Genomic DNA, 15,847 nt, shown 5'->3' with positions numbered 1-15,847 from the left:
GTATGTCTTCTTTGCCTTGAATCGAAGAATGACCACGAAATTCCACGTGGAAGGAAAAACAAAATCTATTCATATATCGATGATATGAATAGAAGGATCTATAATGTAATGTCAATTTGTCTAGCTTTCACGAGCTTCTCGAAATTTTATCGTTCGAACATTCGTAGCTAATGGTTATTAATCATCAAAAGATGACCACGATGGCTCGAAACGAATTATCTGGCATGAATTCTTTTTAAACACGATTATCTTGTTCAATAATATTTCTAATTGACATGAAATGAATAATGATCCGTAATAATATTCCGTTAGATTGGCGGTTTATAAAATAAACGTATAATTAGAGAAGATAAATTTCGCAGCAGCGTTTGTAATTGAGAAACGAATAGCAAAGGACGTGTATTATGTAAAGTAAGCGTTGGGATAGAATTACTTAACAATTATTGTCAATTTCTGCTATAAGGGGAAAGAAGAGAAGATAGTAGATCGAAAGTGGTTTTCTTCGTCGTATCCTTGATTTATCGCGCTTGTTACCCTAAAAAGTTTGCTTTCATCAACTGCTTTCTCACAGTTCGAAAAAATATTACAAGAATATACAGATGCCGCGATCAGCATTTTTACGATTCAATTGATTCAGTGAAAGGAAACGATCATTAATTAATATACAGATTTCTTTTCTTTTTTTTTTTAACTTCGACTTAAAATTATCGTAATACGTAATCGAGTACGTGGCCGTGTTTTTACAGAATCCAGGAAAACGTAAATCTCGAGCATCCCGATAATCCTTTCACTTTCGAAAGATGAATAAAATTTTCGAGATAAAACCCTCCTCAGATTCCTCGCGAAAGTAACAAACGTTTCCAAACGTTTGAAACGAATTAGATAGATCGTGGATCGTGATACTCCATAACTCGTAACGATCACTATGATTCGATGTACTGTATATTTAAAAAAATGAAACGTAATCAAGGTATGTAAGATATATAAGGAAGAGTCGAAAAAACGGCCTCCTTGAGCATCTATTTCGGAAGAGAGCGTCGTTCTAATCTCTCTCTGAAAATTAATTACGATTCTCTAACACGCGAGCAAACAGATGAATCATCGTGGTCAGTGGCCGTGGTTAGTTTTTAAGGTCATCGTTCTCACCGATTCGTGATCTTAAAATGGCACACATTCTGTTCATTTATTCTTTGAACAATGCCGCTTGCCACGATCTCGTTGCCCTGTGCTGTTCCTGTTCCTGATGATGATGATCGCTGGGATTCTTCGTTTCACCTTTAGGAATCGCGTACTGACCTCGTGAACTCGTTGATCGGAGAGAAAACGTCGATGGAAACCAACCTGACCAACCAGTTTTGAGAGTGAAAAATTAAAGCTACGTCTCACATATGAATCGATGATAATTAGAAGTTTACGTGAGAGCGAGATCGAGATGAGCTTGGAGCGGTGCGCGAGATCGATCATCACATTCTTGTTCGATAAATCTCGTAAAATTTAATTGGCAAAAAGAAGGATCGGTCGCACTTTCGATAATCTTGGAAGTATTTTCATACGTTAATGTGATAGAGATAAATATTATGCAATACTGTAAGATTGCCGGTTATCGAGTTTTATAATTCGATCGATTCGAAAGCGGTGTTATTTTCCATTATCCATTAGGCTGCGTTTAATTAACCCGCGTTCACCTCATTTATTTCGAGAAATATGTATATATATATATACATACATATATAATAATTTAAACGCATTACGCTCACGTATTTACTTCTAACAAGGCATTAATATTCACTCGACGTTGAATCATCTTCGAACCATTTCAATCTTAGAATCTTTTCTCTTAGAAAGTTTGCTGTTTTTCCTCTTTAAAATTATTAAATAATTTTAAGGATGCATCATCATAGGATTTATCGAATAATATGATTTTATTAAATCCGATTAGAATTAATAAATAGGAAGGAACAAGGAGAAAACGAGCGTTAAAGCAATCGTGAAACGCAAATAGCACCACGTTAGCGATCGTGAGCCGTTTTAAATCGAACGAGTAAAACGAGTAGCCTACGCACCTACAACACGTTGCACAATGCTAATGGATCAAGTTCATACAGGCATCAGCATTGAGCATATAAGCAACCGGCCTTGTTTAGCATATACGATACTTGTCGCGTGAACAGGCTTCGATCAGAAATTACACAGAATTTCGGGTTTAAAAATCATGTGTTCAACGTTTCTCTCCCATTATCACATTCTGTACGTGCAAATCCTCATTCCGGTTTTATATTAACTTCTATTTTGTCCTATTAGGTTAGAAATTTAACACGTTCTCTATATAACCTAAAAATATCTTTTGCTATATTATTCTATTCAAAGCTAATACGATAGGAATGTAGTTTTCTCTAATTCATATTCTACTAAGTAATTTTTCAAAATCACGATTATCGATTATTCCCGATTGAAATAATCGATCGATCCTTCATTATCTATCCTTAGTCTCTTCTCGAACGAAATACAACAACGATGTTCAACGAAAGATCGTTTCATTTATCTTCCGATAAGATTCAATCGATCCTTAACCAGTTTTAATTTTCCTCAATTTCATACAGGTATGCGAGCTAGCGAATCTATAAATATATCTGACATCTTAATATTTATTCATACTTGTACGCAAAACGACGTGTTTTCTTTTCTAAAATCCAAGGTAAAATGTACGTACGCACCTCTATTGGCAGATCTCTAATTTTAAAGAAGTCGATGCCACGTTTTCACCTCGATTAACATCGTAATAGCATCCCTCGGTAATAGCCTTGAGATACGAAAGAAAGCGCGTTTGTCGCCGATAATTATACCTCGTTCGCGTAACAAATATCCCCACACATATGAGCGCAGGCCAAATATTATGTTAAAACCAGTTCGCCGTGGTTACTCAAGGGAACCTGCTTGTCCCGGATTGTCCATGAAGTCTGTTCCAAGAAAAAGTTGATTCGATTTGCATGACGGCTACGAAATAGCATGTGCCGATCCCTGGCCCATTATAGCACGCCACACGTTTAATATTTTGCCCGTTAGAATTTTTTTTTCTCTCTCCACGATAATATTTCTATTCGATCGACCCAAATCTTGTCATCGATGACTTATTAGATTTTCGACCTTGAAGAAAGGAGGATAATCCTTTGACCGTAACGGTAAACCCTTTACCGATCTCTTTCTCTTTCTCGTTTATTTCACCAAACGAACTGGTAAATAAACGGGTCGCTTGTTATTATAACAATTTGATTGGAAAACGATCAATATAACTTTCACGATTAATCCCAAATACAATTTGTACAATTTAAAGGATAAGATAGAAAAAGTATAGCGACTAGTTTTATCGTTTAATCTTGTATCTTATAGTAAATATCCTGGAAGGAATTAAACGATCGTCGACTATCCTTTTAACCGATTCTATCGGTCGAGTAGAATTTTCTCCAACAAGTTAAATAACATCTTGGCGAACAAGCAATCGTGCGTATATCATTTACGGCGAACACGCTGCGTAGAAGTAGAAGCAAAATTACTGTAAGAGGTTACCGATCCTCTTATCCAATGATTGCACGTATTCCATATATATTGCAATTCGCTCGTGCTTTTTTATCTATTATTTGATCCCGAGATTTTTCACTCGAATTCTCTTTCAGGAATTATATATCGTTTATTTTCTTCTCGGATATTTACGCTAAAATTTAACAAATTTTTATTAAAGAAATCGAATCAAATTTTCTACAATATATATATACTCGATTGCATATTAAAATTTCATTACCTTGCGTAAAAATACTGTGCGTGTATATTAAAAAAATTTTAAGAAAAAAAGAAGAGAGAGAGAGAGATATATATCGCCAGAAAAAAATATTGCCTGTTCATCGAAAGTTTGGCCAACGGACAAATTATATCGATCCAAAGTTCACTTTCTACTCTGTTCGAACGAAACAATAGGCTGACAGCGCATAAATCAGATTCGATAATCTGTATTTGTATAATACCTCGTACTACTCACTTTCATTTAACATACATTTCTGACAAGGAGAGATCTAATCGATTTTCTTGATGATTCGCTTTCCATGGTCGCTCGAAAAGTTGCATTGCAGTTATATTCCCCCGATTCATTGACACTGAAGTATCGTAAATACCGATCCAATTTTTTTTTTCAACCGTATTCCCTTTTTATTCATTACTCGTTAACCGTCAATTTTCATTGAAACGCGGCAACGAGGCCGACACGCTGGGAACCTAATGTCGGATCCCTGTAAATCATACGTTGTGCAATAAGTAATAATCGGTATAACACGCCCAACAACATCCTACGTTTTCTTTTCTTCTCTTTTCCTTTCTGCACTTCGACAAATATCAACGATACTCGATGACTGTTGGAATCAAACAAGTTAATTAAAACGAGAAGCCCTCGTTTCAAGCAGGGAATACAAAACAAATAAATTAATCCGAGAGAAATTCGAGTTCACAATGAAGATTGTCTTTTCTCCGTGGATCTTTTTTATTCTTCGATTCCGCGAGCTATTAATATCTCTTTCCACGAGATGATAAATTGTTAGATTTATTCTAATGAGATGCTAACGAGAATCTTTCCTTCCAAATTTATGAATCCGCTAATTCCAAACGAATCTTTAATATCCATTAATATTAATATCCATTATTACTTCTCAGCGAGTGTTAATTCTCCTTCCCAATATATATATATATATATATTTCAGTCCGTACTATTTTTAAATCCATAAATTTTTCTAATTTCAGAAAAAGGAAATTCTTACGGAGAGAGATTAAAAATATTTATTCCAGCGTATGTTATACGCTCCAAGATGCAAGGATAAGCCCCCAAAACTCCGAGCCCCGTCCAATCAACCTTTCCATCTTATTTCTCGGATGATTAAAGTTTGGGATACGTACAATCTGGATGATTAAAGTTTCAGATAATTTAAGACCGATGACTTTCACCGCAAAAAACCTCGAATTGTCGCCCGTGTGTAAAAAGCCCGTTTCGGCACTTTATACATACACACACACACACACACACACACGGTTTCGATATCATAATTTGGCGGGTGAAAATATATTTCACCACGTGGTTAAGTTACGCATTCCCCCGGTGCATATTTTCTCTGGGAAAACAGGTTCACCGGTTTCTCGTTCACGAAGAGCGGAGAAACAAAGTGGTGTTCTACGTGTTATGCAGCCTCGTTTGACCTCGGATCGTAATCTCTTCTTCGAGAACGATTCACGTATATACGCGCGTATACGCGTGTAGCACCCAGAGATAAGAAGGGAGAAATTATGGCGCTTCAACGAATTTTATTATTGGATTTCATTCACGTTAGAGAAAAGGCCGGCTTGTCGAAAGATTAGAATACACGTTTTACACGTTATATATTAACACTGTCTAAGAAGTGTGTAAAGAAAATTGATCTTTTATCCAATTGGCAAGATTTATTATTATTAACGTTTATTTGGATCACGAATTCTTAAGGATATTATCTTATTTATTCGTATCGATACGACCATGTATCGATATCTGATGGCGATGGTAAATAAACAGCGAATATAGAATTTTTAATAATATTAATGATTTATCGATTAATGACGTTGAAAGATTTATTTGAAACGGAGAGAATTATAACGCGGGAGAGGAGAAACATGCTCGAGCCGTGAAACGAATCATCAATAACCGCGATCGAAATAGATTCGAAGTAGGATCAATTGAGAGATTAAACTGGATAACAGTTGAGTGAACGAACTAGGTTAGAAAGAATAATTTTTCAAAGAAAACGAACTTTCCTGTTACGGATCGCAATTTGTTTCGGAACAGAAACGCGGAAACTATTTTTATCAATAATCGTGGTTTGTCTCAAAGTGAGGAGGAAAGTTTTCGAACGGAATAGAACGGAACGTTCACCTCGCTTGTCCGTAATATCGAGCCTTATAAATCACCCAGAAACCATTTTTTTCCCCCCCTGTACGAGATTTTATTCGATTCCAAAACGAACGAGAAGCCGTGTAAAAGAAAAGGGAATTCCTAATATGGACGTGAAAACGCGATACTCTACTCGCGTATCTCGTATCAGTTATCTGTCACGAAGAGAATTGATGCCCGATTTCAACGAGATAATCATCTCCGTTCGGGAAGAATAATTTTAAACAACGGTGATCAACATTAACATCGGAAATTTCATTTTTACCTCCTTCTTTATTCTTGATATGATTAATTTATTATGGACTCGAAATAGTTATATTATCCTCGATGATACGCTGATCCAGCTTTCCATCGTCATTACGCACATATTAGTTGAGACGAAGAAGACCGATGTTTCTAAGTGAAGTTATGCAAATTAGAAATAGCTTCGGATTAACAAGACTATGACGATAAAAACTTTCATTAGATTGCAATTTTATTTGCATATTTTATTTGCACAGACTTCGGAGCTCGCTTCGAGCTTATCTTTCAATAAATTAATCTTTACGGAAGAGATTAATATATTCCCTGTTAATAAAATAACTTAAAATTACAAATGATTCTGCAATGATCGAGTGGTTTATTCGACGTCGCAATCTCTTCCGACTATCTGATTTATTTTAGAAAAATTATGCACGCATTTTAAAACCGGATGTCCCGTCACCTTGCAAGCGAAAATTTACGATCAAAATAGAGACCAACCTCGTTCGCTTCATCCCCGATGAGATCATGGCGATTTTATTTTATTTTATTATAACGACCAACGAAGGATCTAAGAAGAAATATAATTTATTTATTGACAAACCAATCAGCCGAACGATCGTCCACCAACAAGGACTAATTGTCTGATAATGATCTAGCCATTAATATACATTTTAATCGCTTTATAAAATTATTATAGAGCCAGTCTCGTTCTTTTTCGTCGTAATATTTCGTTAATAGCTAATAAATTTCTGTCAGCATTCTGTTGGATAACATCTCAACCAAGAAACCTAAGTTTCTTGAATATAATCCTACATTTTCAAGGTATAAAAACGAAAATTCCTTTTTTTTTTTTTTTTTAATTTTTTCGACGAATTCCGATACGAGCATTATTAATATCGAGATTTTTTTGCAGGATGAATAACACTTTGTAGCAAAATAATAATAATAATAATAATGTTTAGCAATGCGGATATAGCTTCATCTATACGAACAAATATACACCGACACTTACTTAATGTTCTAATAAAAACTAAATCAAACTGTAAACATTACGAGTGGAATTTTATTCCGTTCGTGTAGTGCGTGTCGATCAATCATTATTTCCTAATTGAATGCTTGGAAAAATGATACGACGATTGTCAGGTACGATGGAAAAATGGCGATTAATGTAACGCGCGTGTTCTTCCATATACAATATATATATATATGATGATGATGATGATGATGATGATGATGAGGATGCAGAAAATTGAACAAATCTAAGTAGATATTCTACGTGTACACCACTATATACTTAGGCAACAAATTAAGGAATGAATCGGGGGAATGATAGACGCTAATTAGACATGCAATTTACATTGAGGTAGAATTCCGGGACGTGTTGTTCGAGAAGCAAGTTGACGACTTTCCATCGTCTTCCGACGCGAGAAATCATCCCGTCCCATGCCACAAAATGTCAAGGTGTTTCTGGAGTGAAAGGACACCCAGTGTTTATGCCCTTTTTTCGCCGCGATTTACGCGGAATAATTAATAAATTATTTCCGCCGCATGCGTTCTTTCACTTCTTCGCATCGTGAATTGATTTATTTTCGTCCCCAGCCATTGTTCGATCAACGTGTCGCCATTATCATCTATCGATGTCCCAAATACGTGACAAGGGATTCAATATTTCTTTTTCCTTCGATTCCAATATCGTTATCGCAATATCAATCGCGATTTTGCCGATTAATCGATATTCCTTTGTCGATTCGATTCCGTGAAAAATGCGCTCTCAGCCGAGTGGAAGAGTAGAGTAATGCAACGATGTAGAAAAGTATATCGAATTCGACGATCTGGAAATTAAATTATAAAAAAGATAAGATAAAGGTTTATGTTGTAATTTGTAAAAGTTAGCCATAACAATTGAGAACAACTTTTATTGTTATGCAACAATAAATTCCTGTTATGTTTTTAATTTCTTTTTTTTGTAAATATTTAAATGCCGTGCCATTGTTAATCATTTGTACAACAGTACAATTAGTCGCTTAATCCCGAAAGAACTTTCACAAGTCAATGGAAAATCTCAAATTCAAAATTTTCTTAACCTCTTCTAAAATTCTCACATAAATTCTATGAAAAGATTTAAATACCACAATATATTCAAATGCATATCCCTTGTACCTGTAAAAATGAAAGAGAATGAATACATGGAGAAAGTATCGGTACAGCCGTAAATTTGTTAATAAACAAAACTTTAAAACGTCTTTATCAATTTATTGCTTGTACCAGCATACAATACGAGCTGCACAATACAATGCTTTCAATACGTACATTATATGAAACCATAAAATTTTACCTTTTGAACGAAAATTTTAACGGTCCAGGTTAAAGGACCTCAATAGGTTATTAGGTTTTAAAGTGTGGAATAATCACCAGGTAACTGCAATAATGAAGGTAGATTAAATTATATGAAACTATAAATAATTTATGAATAAATGTTCAAGAAACTTTTAAATAAAGTTAATTGTACACTTAAAGTAAATTTTATTCGAAATTATTTTTTCAACGAATGACATTCTATTGAATCTAAATTAAAAATATTTAAAATTTGCTGAAAATAAGAATGTCCCCCCTCCCCAAAAAAAAGAAATCAATAAATCAGGTAAATAAATTTTCAAACCTGGCCTATCCCGCAACAAAACACTTTCTTTTGCGAGTAGAATACACAGAAGATAAAATTCTTCCATCTGTCGCTAATTAAATGTAAACGCGTCTGTCGCTTAATGCCCAGGATTCAAGCAGTAATAGAGTCGCTTGACAAATGCAGATGTTTCCTAGGAGATCGTAAGATCGTAAAGATCTTTGTCCACTTTCCTAGAGCATACTCATCCGAGTTAATTGTTTCAGCCTATTAAAATCTGTGTTTTATTGAATGTTCGTTGCCGGTAGAAGGCTCCAGCTGAAGAGATCATGGGAAAGGGCCACCAAAACGAAAGGCCAGGAAACTGAAACTGTAACGTTTTGTAAATTGTGGCCGACGTTTAATTAAATTAGCCGAACTGCGTCATGTTCTAAATATGGATTACGGGTTTAATTCCGTGAAATTTTTCGTTTTTTGAGGATGTACAAAGATACTGAGATAAATGAATCCGTTGAACCAGCGTGATAAGGTTTAAGGTTGAGATTTTGAAAAAATTTTACATTGTTCTGTTTTTCGTCCCACCGTATATTATTGCGGGAATTATAGTTATCGTCTTCTTTTATTATTTTTTCTTTATTCGAAAAATTTGAAACGATATTTATTATTGAACGATTTCACGAATGAATATAATCTTCTTTCGTTCTCTTAATGAAAAGGTGTCCACATGTTAAATATATTATACATCTAATTACATTTATCTATTAGCATTGAAAATTCTATTTATTCAGTATACGGAACATTTTGATAACATTTTGATTATTTCTCGATTGGCAATTATAATTGATTCTGTGAAGATTCTTGTTCAAAGAAATTGGAATTGTCAAAACAAATATATATATATATAAAATAATACAATTGTTCGACGACAACAATGATCGATTTAATATACTTTTCAAAAAGTATTTCCATGGTTAAGATTAACAATATTAGATAATATTATATTAATAAAATATATTACATTTTAAATAGTCATATATGGAATGTTAGTAAATTTTAATATTAAAATTAGCCGAATGAAGCGTGACAAATTTAATGAGATGGAATATTAATCGTAGAATATGATGTGTTTTGCATATATTTTTAATGCTTGGTAAAAATGTTATGGTAAAAATCAGTGAACGAATGTTGAAATGTTCCTTTCTTATCCTTATATCAGATACGAGTAAAAAGTTACTGAGTGAGTTTTATGCTAGCAAAAAAAAAAAATACGCGTCTTTTTATTCGAGGGCGCTTACAAATAACTTTTCTGCATTATCTGAGGATACTTGATGATGATACATTCGCACATCGACCCGATAAACTTCACATAAGTGTTCGCAAAAAAAAGTTTATTACCGATACTACTACTATTGCTGTAACATGATAAATATTAATTATGAATCATAGCAAAGAATTAGGGCAAGGATTTTCAAGGAAACTCATGAATATATAATTTCAAATAGATCGATCTATTTGATTAATGGCGGATAGTTTACTGATATCAATTTATTATATATTTTGATCCTTTGTATCGAAACATTGATTAGAAATTGTTTAAAATTTGACAGAATTATATAAAAAGAAATGATTTTTATGTTAAGTTCTACGTAAATTATGAATAATAAATAATGTAAATAAATAGAATAATGTAGAAACATTGGTGTGAAATAGATTTAACTAATAATTTCTATCTCATATAGTAATAATATTGTAGCATATAGTTAATATGTATACTAACAATATTGAAATAAATTTAAAAATATATGTAAATATAAATGAATTCATATAAAATATATATGAATATAATGAAGTTTAAATTGTTGAAATTAATATATCTTTTTCTATTACTTCATTTTAAAAAAATAATTATAATAGATAAAATTCATTTTTGTATAATGTGAAAGGAAGAAATTTAATCTTAAACAGAAAAGATAAGAAAAAAATAAAAATATTTATCTAATTTTCCAGTTGTGAAAATTTTGTAATATGGATGTTTAATGACCAATTTATTTTTTTTTTTTTTCATATAACGGGATATATAAATCTAAATCTAAATCTAAATCTTCTCTGACAATGATTAACTGTGCAATGATTCTCATTTGATGATATAAATATATAAAGATTTATCAATATTTTCTACTTTTTTATCATATCAATCTAAGCTATTTATAAAATAAATATAGGAATGAATATTAATATTATATTGTATCATTATCACAATCATTATTATGATTTATTTAGATATTTAGCTATTTTCAAAATATCCAATCAATAAACTTGTAGAGTCAATAAGAAGCGAAAGAAAATTGCTTAGAATTATTATGTCGGTTTTTATGTTGTATCATAACAGGAAGTTTCTTCAAACTATTTTCTTTTTATTTGAAAATGATTAAGTAAGAGTTTTTAATGAACGGAAATGATCGTCTTTTTTTATTCTTATTAATTCTGCCTTCCATCGGTCTATACTTGATTCTTTACTGTATTCATATATATAATTTTCATCGTTAATAATTTTTTATTACATCTATAGGAAATTATAGAAAATATATCATCGTTTAATTTGTCATTAAATAGTTTACTTAGAATTAAAAATTCTATTTAAAATTGTGTAAATCAAGTGGTTTCATAAATTGTCTCTAATCGATAAAAAATTGTAAAACCTTATATAGAATTAATTTAATTTGCACATTGATTCTTTCTTTAGTAGTGTCATTTCTTGTTTTATATTTCTACTGATAGAAAACATGTTAGAAACAAATATTTAGATCCAATCAAATTATTATTTTTCGTAAAACTCTAAATGTATGAAAGAATGTATTTTTAATGTATCAAATAAATAATTATTCGAACAAGATATAAAAGAGAAACTGATGCTATTGTGCATTATCGTTATCGTAATCATTATCATTACTTTGCTCAATTTTCAATGAATGAAAATATTATCTACATGTACAATTTCATGATCATATTTGTTTTCGAAAAATCTTTTCGAAAAGTACATAAAAAACAACTTGTAATCTAAGATTAAAAGGTAAAGAGAACAAGCGACATCAATTGTATCTATATACATTTTAATTCATTTCTGCTTCAATTGTAATGTGTAACTTTGAGAAGGATATCTTTCTTTATCAGTTAAATTGCATATATGTACATATATATACATATAATTTAAAAACATCTAATTTCATTTTCATAGTTATTTTTTAATATTTATTTTTTAAATATTTATTTGCAAAAATTTTTTTTTTATGTGTCTGAAGTTAATAGTTTGAAGAAATTATGTTTTTTGGACGGCAAATATAATCTGTTTAAATAGTAAATTTCTACTAATTTCTACTAATTCTAATTTTTGAATTTATTCTATAATATGTTGAATCGACACTTAAAATATATCAATTCGTTCTATAATTATAATAGATTAACTTAAATATCATCTTTTCTAAAATATCATTCTATTTCATTTCTAACAATTTAAAACAATACTAAAACAAATAACAAGCTTTTTCTGATATCAAAAGATTTTTAGGATATATAGAATATATAATACATCCTCATGCAAAGTTTGAGACAATAAATAAAATTCAAGGCGTGGCATGGTTGTAATACAATTGATATTACCATTTGTTCGGACAATAATCTGTTACGTAACTTCTTAGCATTTTACATAATTCCATTATTCCACTCCTACACAGGAACAAAAAAAGAGATATAACAAACAACTATGACAAAATGTCACTTTGGTAATATAATTGATCAATTTTACAATGTATAATGAAACGACATATAATATATAAATTTTAATTTTCTATTTAAAAATTGAAATATTCGAAAATAGATTATATCTTAAATAAGATTAGTACATCAATAATTTAGCTACAATAATATATCAATAAATTATTATAAAATCTTACAATAAATAGAAAAATTTAACTAAATATATAATAAAATATTAAAAAATTTAATATAAATTATCATATATTGATTATTTTAATATAGTTATAAATCAAAAATTAGTATATATACATATATATGTATTATATATATATTATTTATTACGGTACTTTAGAAATGCATTGATTCTTTAATTTTTATTATATCTTTATTCTTTTTCCATCATTTGCTTTCCTTGTTTATTTATTTGTTTTTGCACATATATAATCGCAGATAAAATATAATTGAATATATTTTAAAATTATAATATTTCTTAATCTTTAATATAAAAAACGTAAATATTACTACAAATACATCTTAAACTTTAAGATTTTTTTTTCTAAAATGACGATCTCACAAAATATAATATATCTTGATATATGATACATATCACATATCTATAATATATGTTTTAATAACATTAAAATATACTTCTGTAATCTTATATCTTATATATTTTTATATTTTTTATGCATATTCTTTTTGTTTTGATTTCTTTTTCTAAAAATTTAAAAATTTTAATTTCTATATAATGTAATTAATTATCGATAATATTTATTATATAACTTATATTAGTTTCAAAAGATGGCGCTTAATAGTTTCAAATATTATATTTCATTCTCGATATAGAAATTAGTTTCATTATTGGTTTCGCAATTTATTTATATGTGTATATATATTTACATTTATAGCTTTTTAAAAATTGTGCTAAAAAATAGATAAAAATAATGTTTCTATAAAATGATAATCTTAACTCGTAATTTATATCTAAAATACTTAACCTCTTTTTTATCATTTCCAAAAGTACAACTTTTTGCAAAAAATTATTCACAAGTAATAACACAATTAAAAATGAATGAAGCTATTTTATTTCACGAAGAAGGAAGTAAAGATTTTAAAATGACATTTCGTTATGTTAATTCTGTTTTAAATGTCGATAGACAATTTAATTTTCAAAGGCAAGTGGATGAATCTATAAATTATTTTATTCAAAGAATACATAAAAATATTTCTTCATATTTATTAAAAATAATTTATAAAAAACGAAAAAAAAATAATGAAATTTCTATAAAATTAGATGAAAATGAAATAAAATTTATAAAAAACCATTCTATTCTCAATGGTGATTTAACGTGTAAATCAATTTTAGAAAATAGTACAGACATAAAATTAGTGATTTTTGATACAGAATATATATTGAAACAAAATGTACCTTATATTTCAAAAATAGAAATACCAATATACCTTTTAGTTGGTTTTCCGATTTATCCCTCTAAATTTGAAGGAACAAATATAAATAAAGTAAATTCAGTTTTTATTTGGTATGTAAAAAAAAACAAACAATGGATACATGTGGGAGAAGGTTTTTTTTATGTTCCAACTATATCTGATATAGGATGTCAATTAAAGATATCATGCATACCAAAAAATAATACGGAATGTGGACCTTCGATTGAAATTATATCAAATAGTATCGTTCAAATTGGACCTAACTTATGTCCTTTTGATGTTAGACATGCTTTTACTAAAAATAAATTACGTAATAAAAAGTTAGTATTATTCAATATATATTATTCATTTTGTTATTATTAAAAATGTATTATATAATTGTTGGAATAAAATTTTAGTTTCAGAGTAACTTCATATAACATATTAGCAAATGTATATTCAGAAACTTCTTTTTCCAAAGATATATTGTATCCATATTGTCCACATTATGCTTTATCTATGGATTATAGAAAATTACTAATTCTTAAAGAAATAATAGGTATTTATTTTTCTTTCTTTTAACTTTTTGGATTATATATATAATAAATAGAATATTTCATTGTACATATTAAATAATATATTTTGGATAATAATAATTATTTTGAATTTTTATAGGATATAATAGTGATATAATATGTCTTCAAGAAGTAGATGCTACAATTTATAAAAATGATTTACAAATATCATTAAGTGCATTAAATTATAATAGTGTATATAATTTAAAAAATGATTTGAAAGAAGGTCTTGCTATATTTTATAATCAGGAAAAATTTGATAAATTATCACATGATTATAGTGTTATTTCTCAAGGTATAAATAATTTAAATGAATTTAACACTGTTTGGTCACAAATTCAAGATGTTAGTACAAAACAAACATTCTTAAACAGAAATACAATTATTCAGGTATCGGAATAAGATTATTAATTCTTTTATTATATGATATAATATAATATTTAATATTTCAATATAATTAATTACAATATACATGATATATTACAGTTAATAGTACTTCGATCTAAAGAAAATGATGAAATCTTAATTGTTGGTAATACACATTTATATTTTCGATTAAAAGCAAATCATATACGCTTATTACAAGCTTATTATGGTTTACTATATTTACATACATTTTCTAAAAAAATAAAAAAAGAGGTATTTATGGAAAATTTTAATGAATTAAAAATTGTGAATTTTTAATATAAATTTACTATTAAAAATATATTTTTAATATGCATTTTTAATTATTCTTTAAAAAATTTACAGAATCCTGAATGCAATGTCAGTATTTTATATTGTGGTGATTTTAATAGTACACCACAAAGTGCAGTTTATCAATTAATGACCCAAAATTATGTAACAAATGATCATAGTGATTGGATATCTGGTCAGTTTTATTATTCTTCTTCTATATAATAATTTATATAAAAAAGTATAAAAATGAATAAACATATTTTTTATTTATCATTACAGATTCTCAAGAACATGTGCAAAATATATCTATTAAACATGACTTAAACTTAGCTAGTGCATGTGGTATTCCAGAATATACAAATTATACTGCTACCTTTTCTGGTTGTTTAGATTATATATTTTATCAAACAGATTATTTGGCAGTTAAACAAGTTATACCAATGCCAAATAAGGAAGAACTTAAGATACATACAGGTCTTCCATCTATAGTATCTCCAAGTGATCATATAGCATTATGTGTTGACTTAAAATGGTTAAAATAAAAATATATATCATCATAATTGACATAAATTTATTTAAAAAATGTATGTTTGCACA

At 29.2% G+C, this 15,847-nt stretch overlaps 1 protein-coding gene and 1 long non-coding RNA gene across 2 annotated transcripts; one reads left to right on the top strand and one right to left on the bottom strand.

Annotated features, from left to right (window-relative positions):
• Positions 1-6,768: 6,768 nt before the first annotated feature.
• On the bottom strand, positions 6,769-9,394 carry LOC102656614. Its single transcript, XR_003305296.1, has 2 exons — positions 8,859-9,394; positions 6,769-8,618 (listed from the first exon to the last, which is right to left on the bottom strand). It is a non-coding gene; the product is annotated as an uncharacterized LOC102656614 (long non-coding RNA).
• A 3,968-nt stretch (positions 9,395-13,362) lies between these two features.
• LOC725486 (2',5'-phosphodiesterase 12) lies at positions 13,363-15,810 on the top strand. The gene is made up of 6 exons (XM_026442675.1): positions 13,363-14,338; positions 14,417-14,556; positions 14,673-14,962; positions 15,059-15,211; positions 15,323-15,443; positions 15,530-15,810. Exons 1-6 carry the CDS (start codon positions 13,530-13,532, stop codon positions 15,790-15,792), a joined length of 1,776 nt encoding a protein of 591 aa, XP_026298460.1. The 5' UTR covers positions 13,363-13,529; the 3' UTR covers positions 15,793-15,810.
• Positions 15,811-15,847: the final 37 nt, after the last annotated feature.

This window comes from Apis mellifera, linkage group LG9 (assembly GCF_003254395.2).
Source record: "Apis mellifera strain DH4 linkage group LG9, Amel_HAv3.1, whole genome shotgun sequence".
Classification (NCBI taxonomy): Eukaryota; Metazoa; Arthropoda; class Insecta; order Hymenoptera; family Apidae; genus Apis; species Apis mellifera.
The sequence above is the reverse complement of the archived record's forward strand: the minus strand, read 5'-3'. Positions and strand labels throughout refer to the sequence as shown.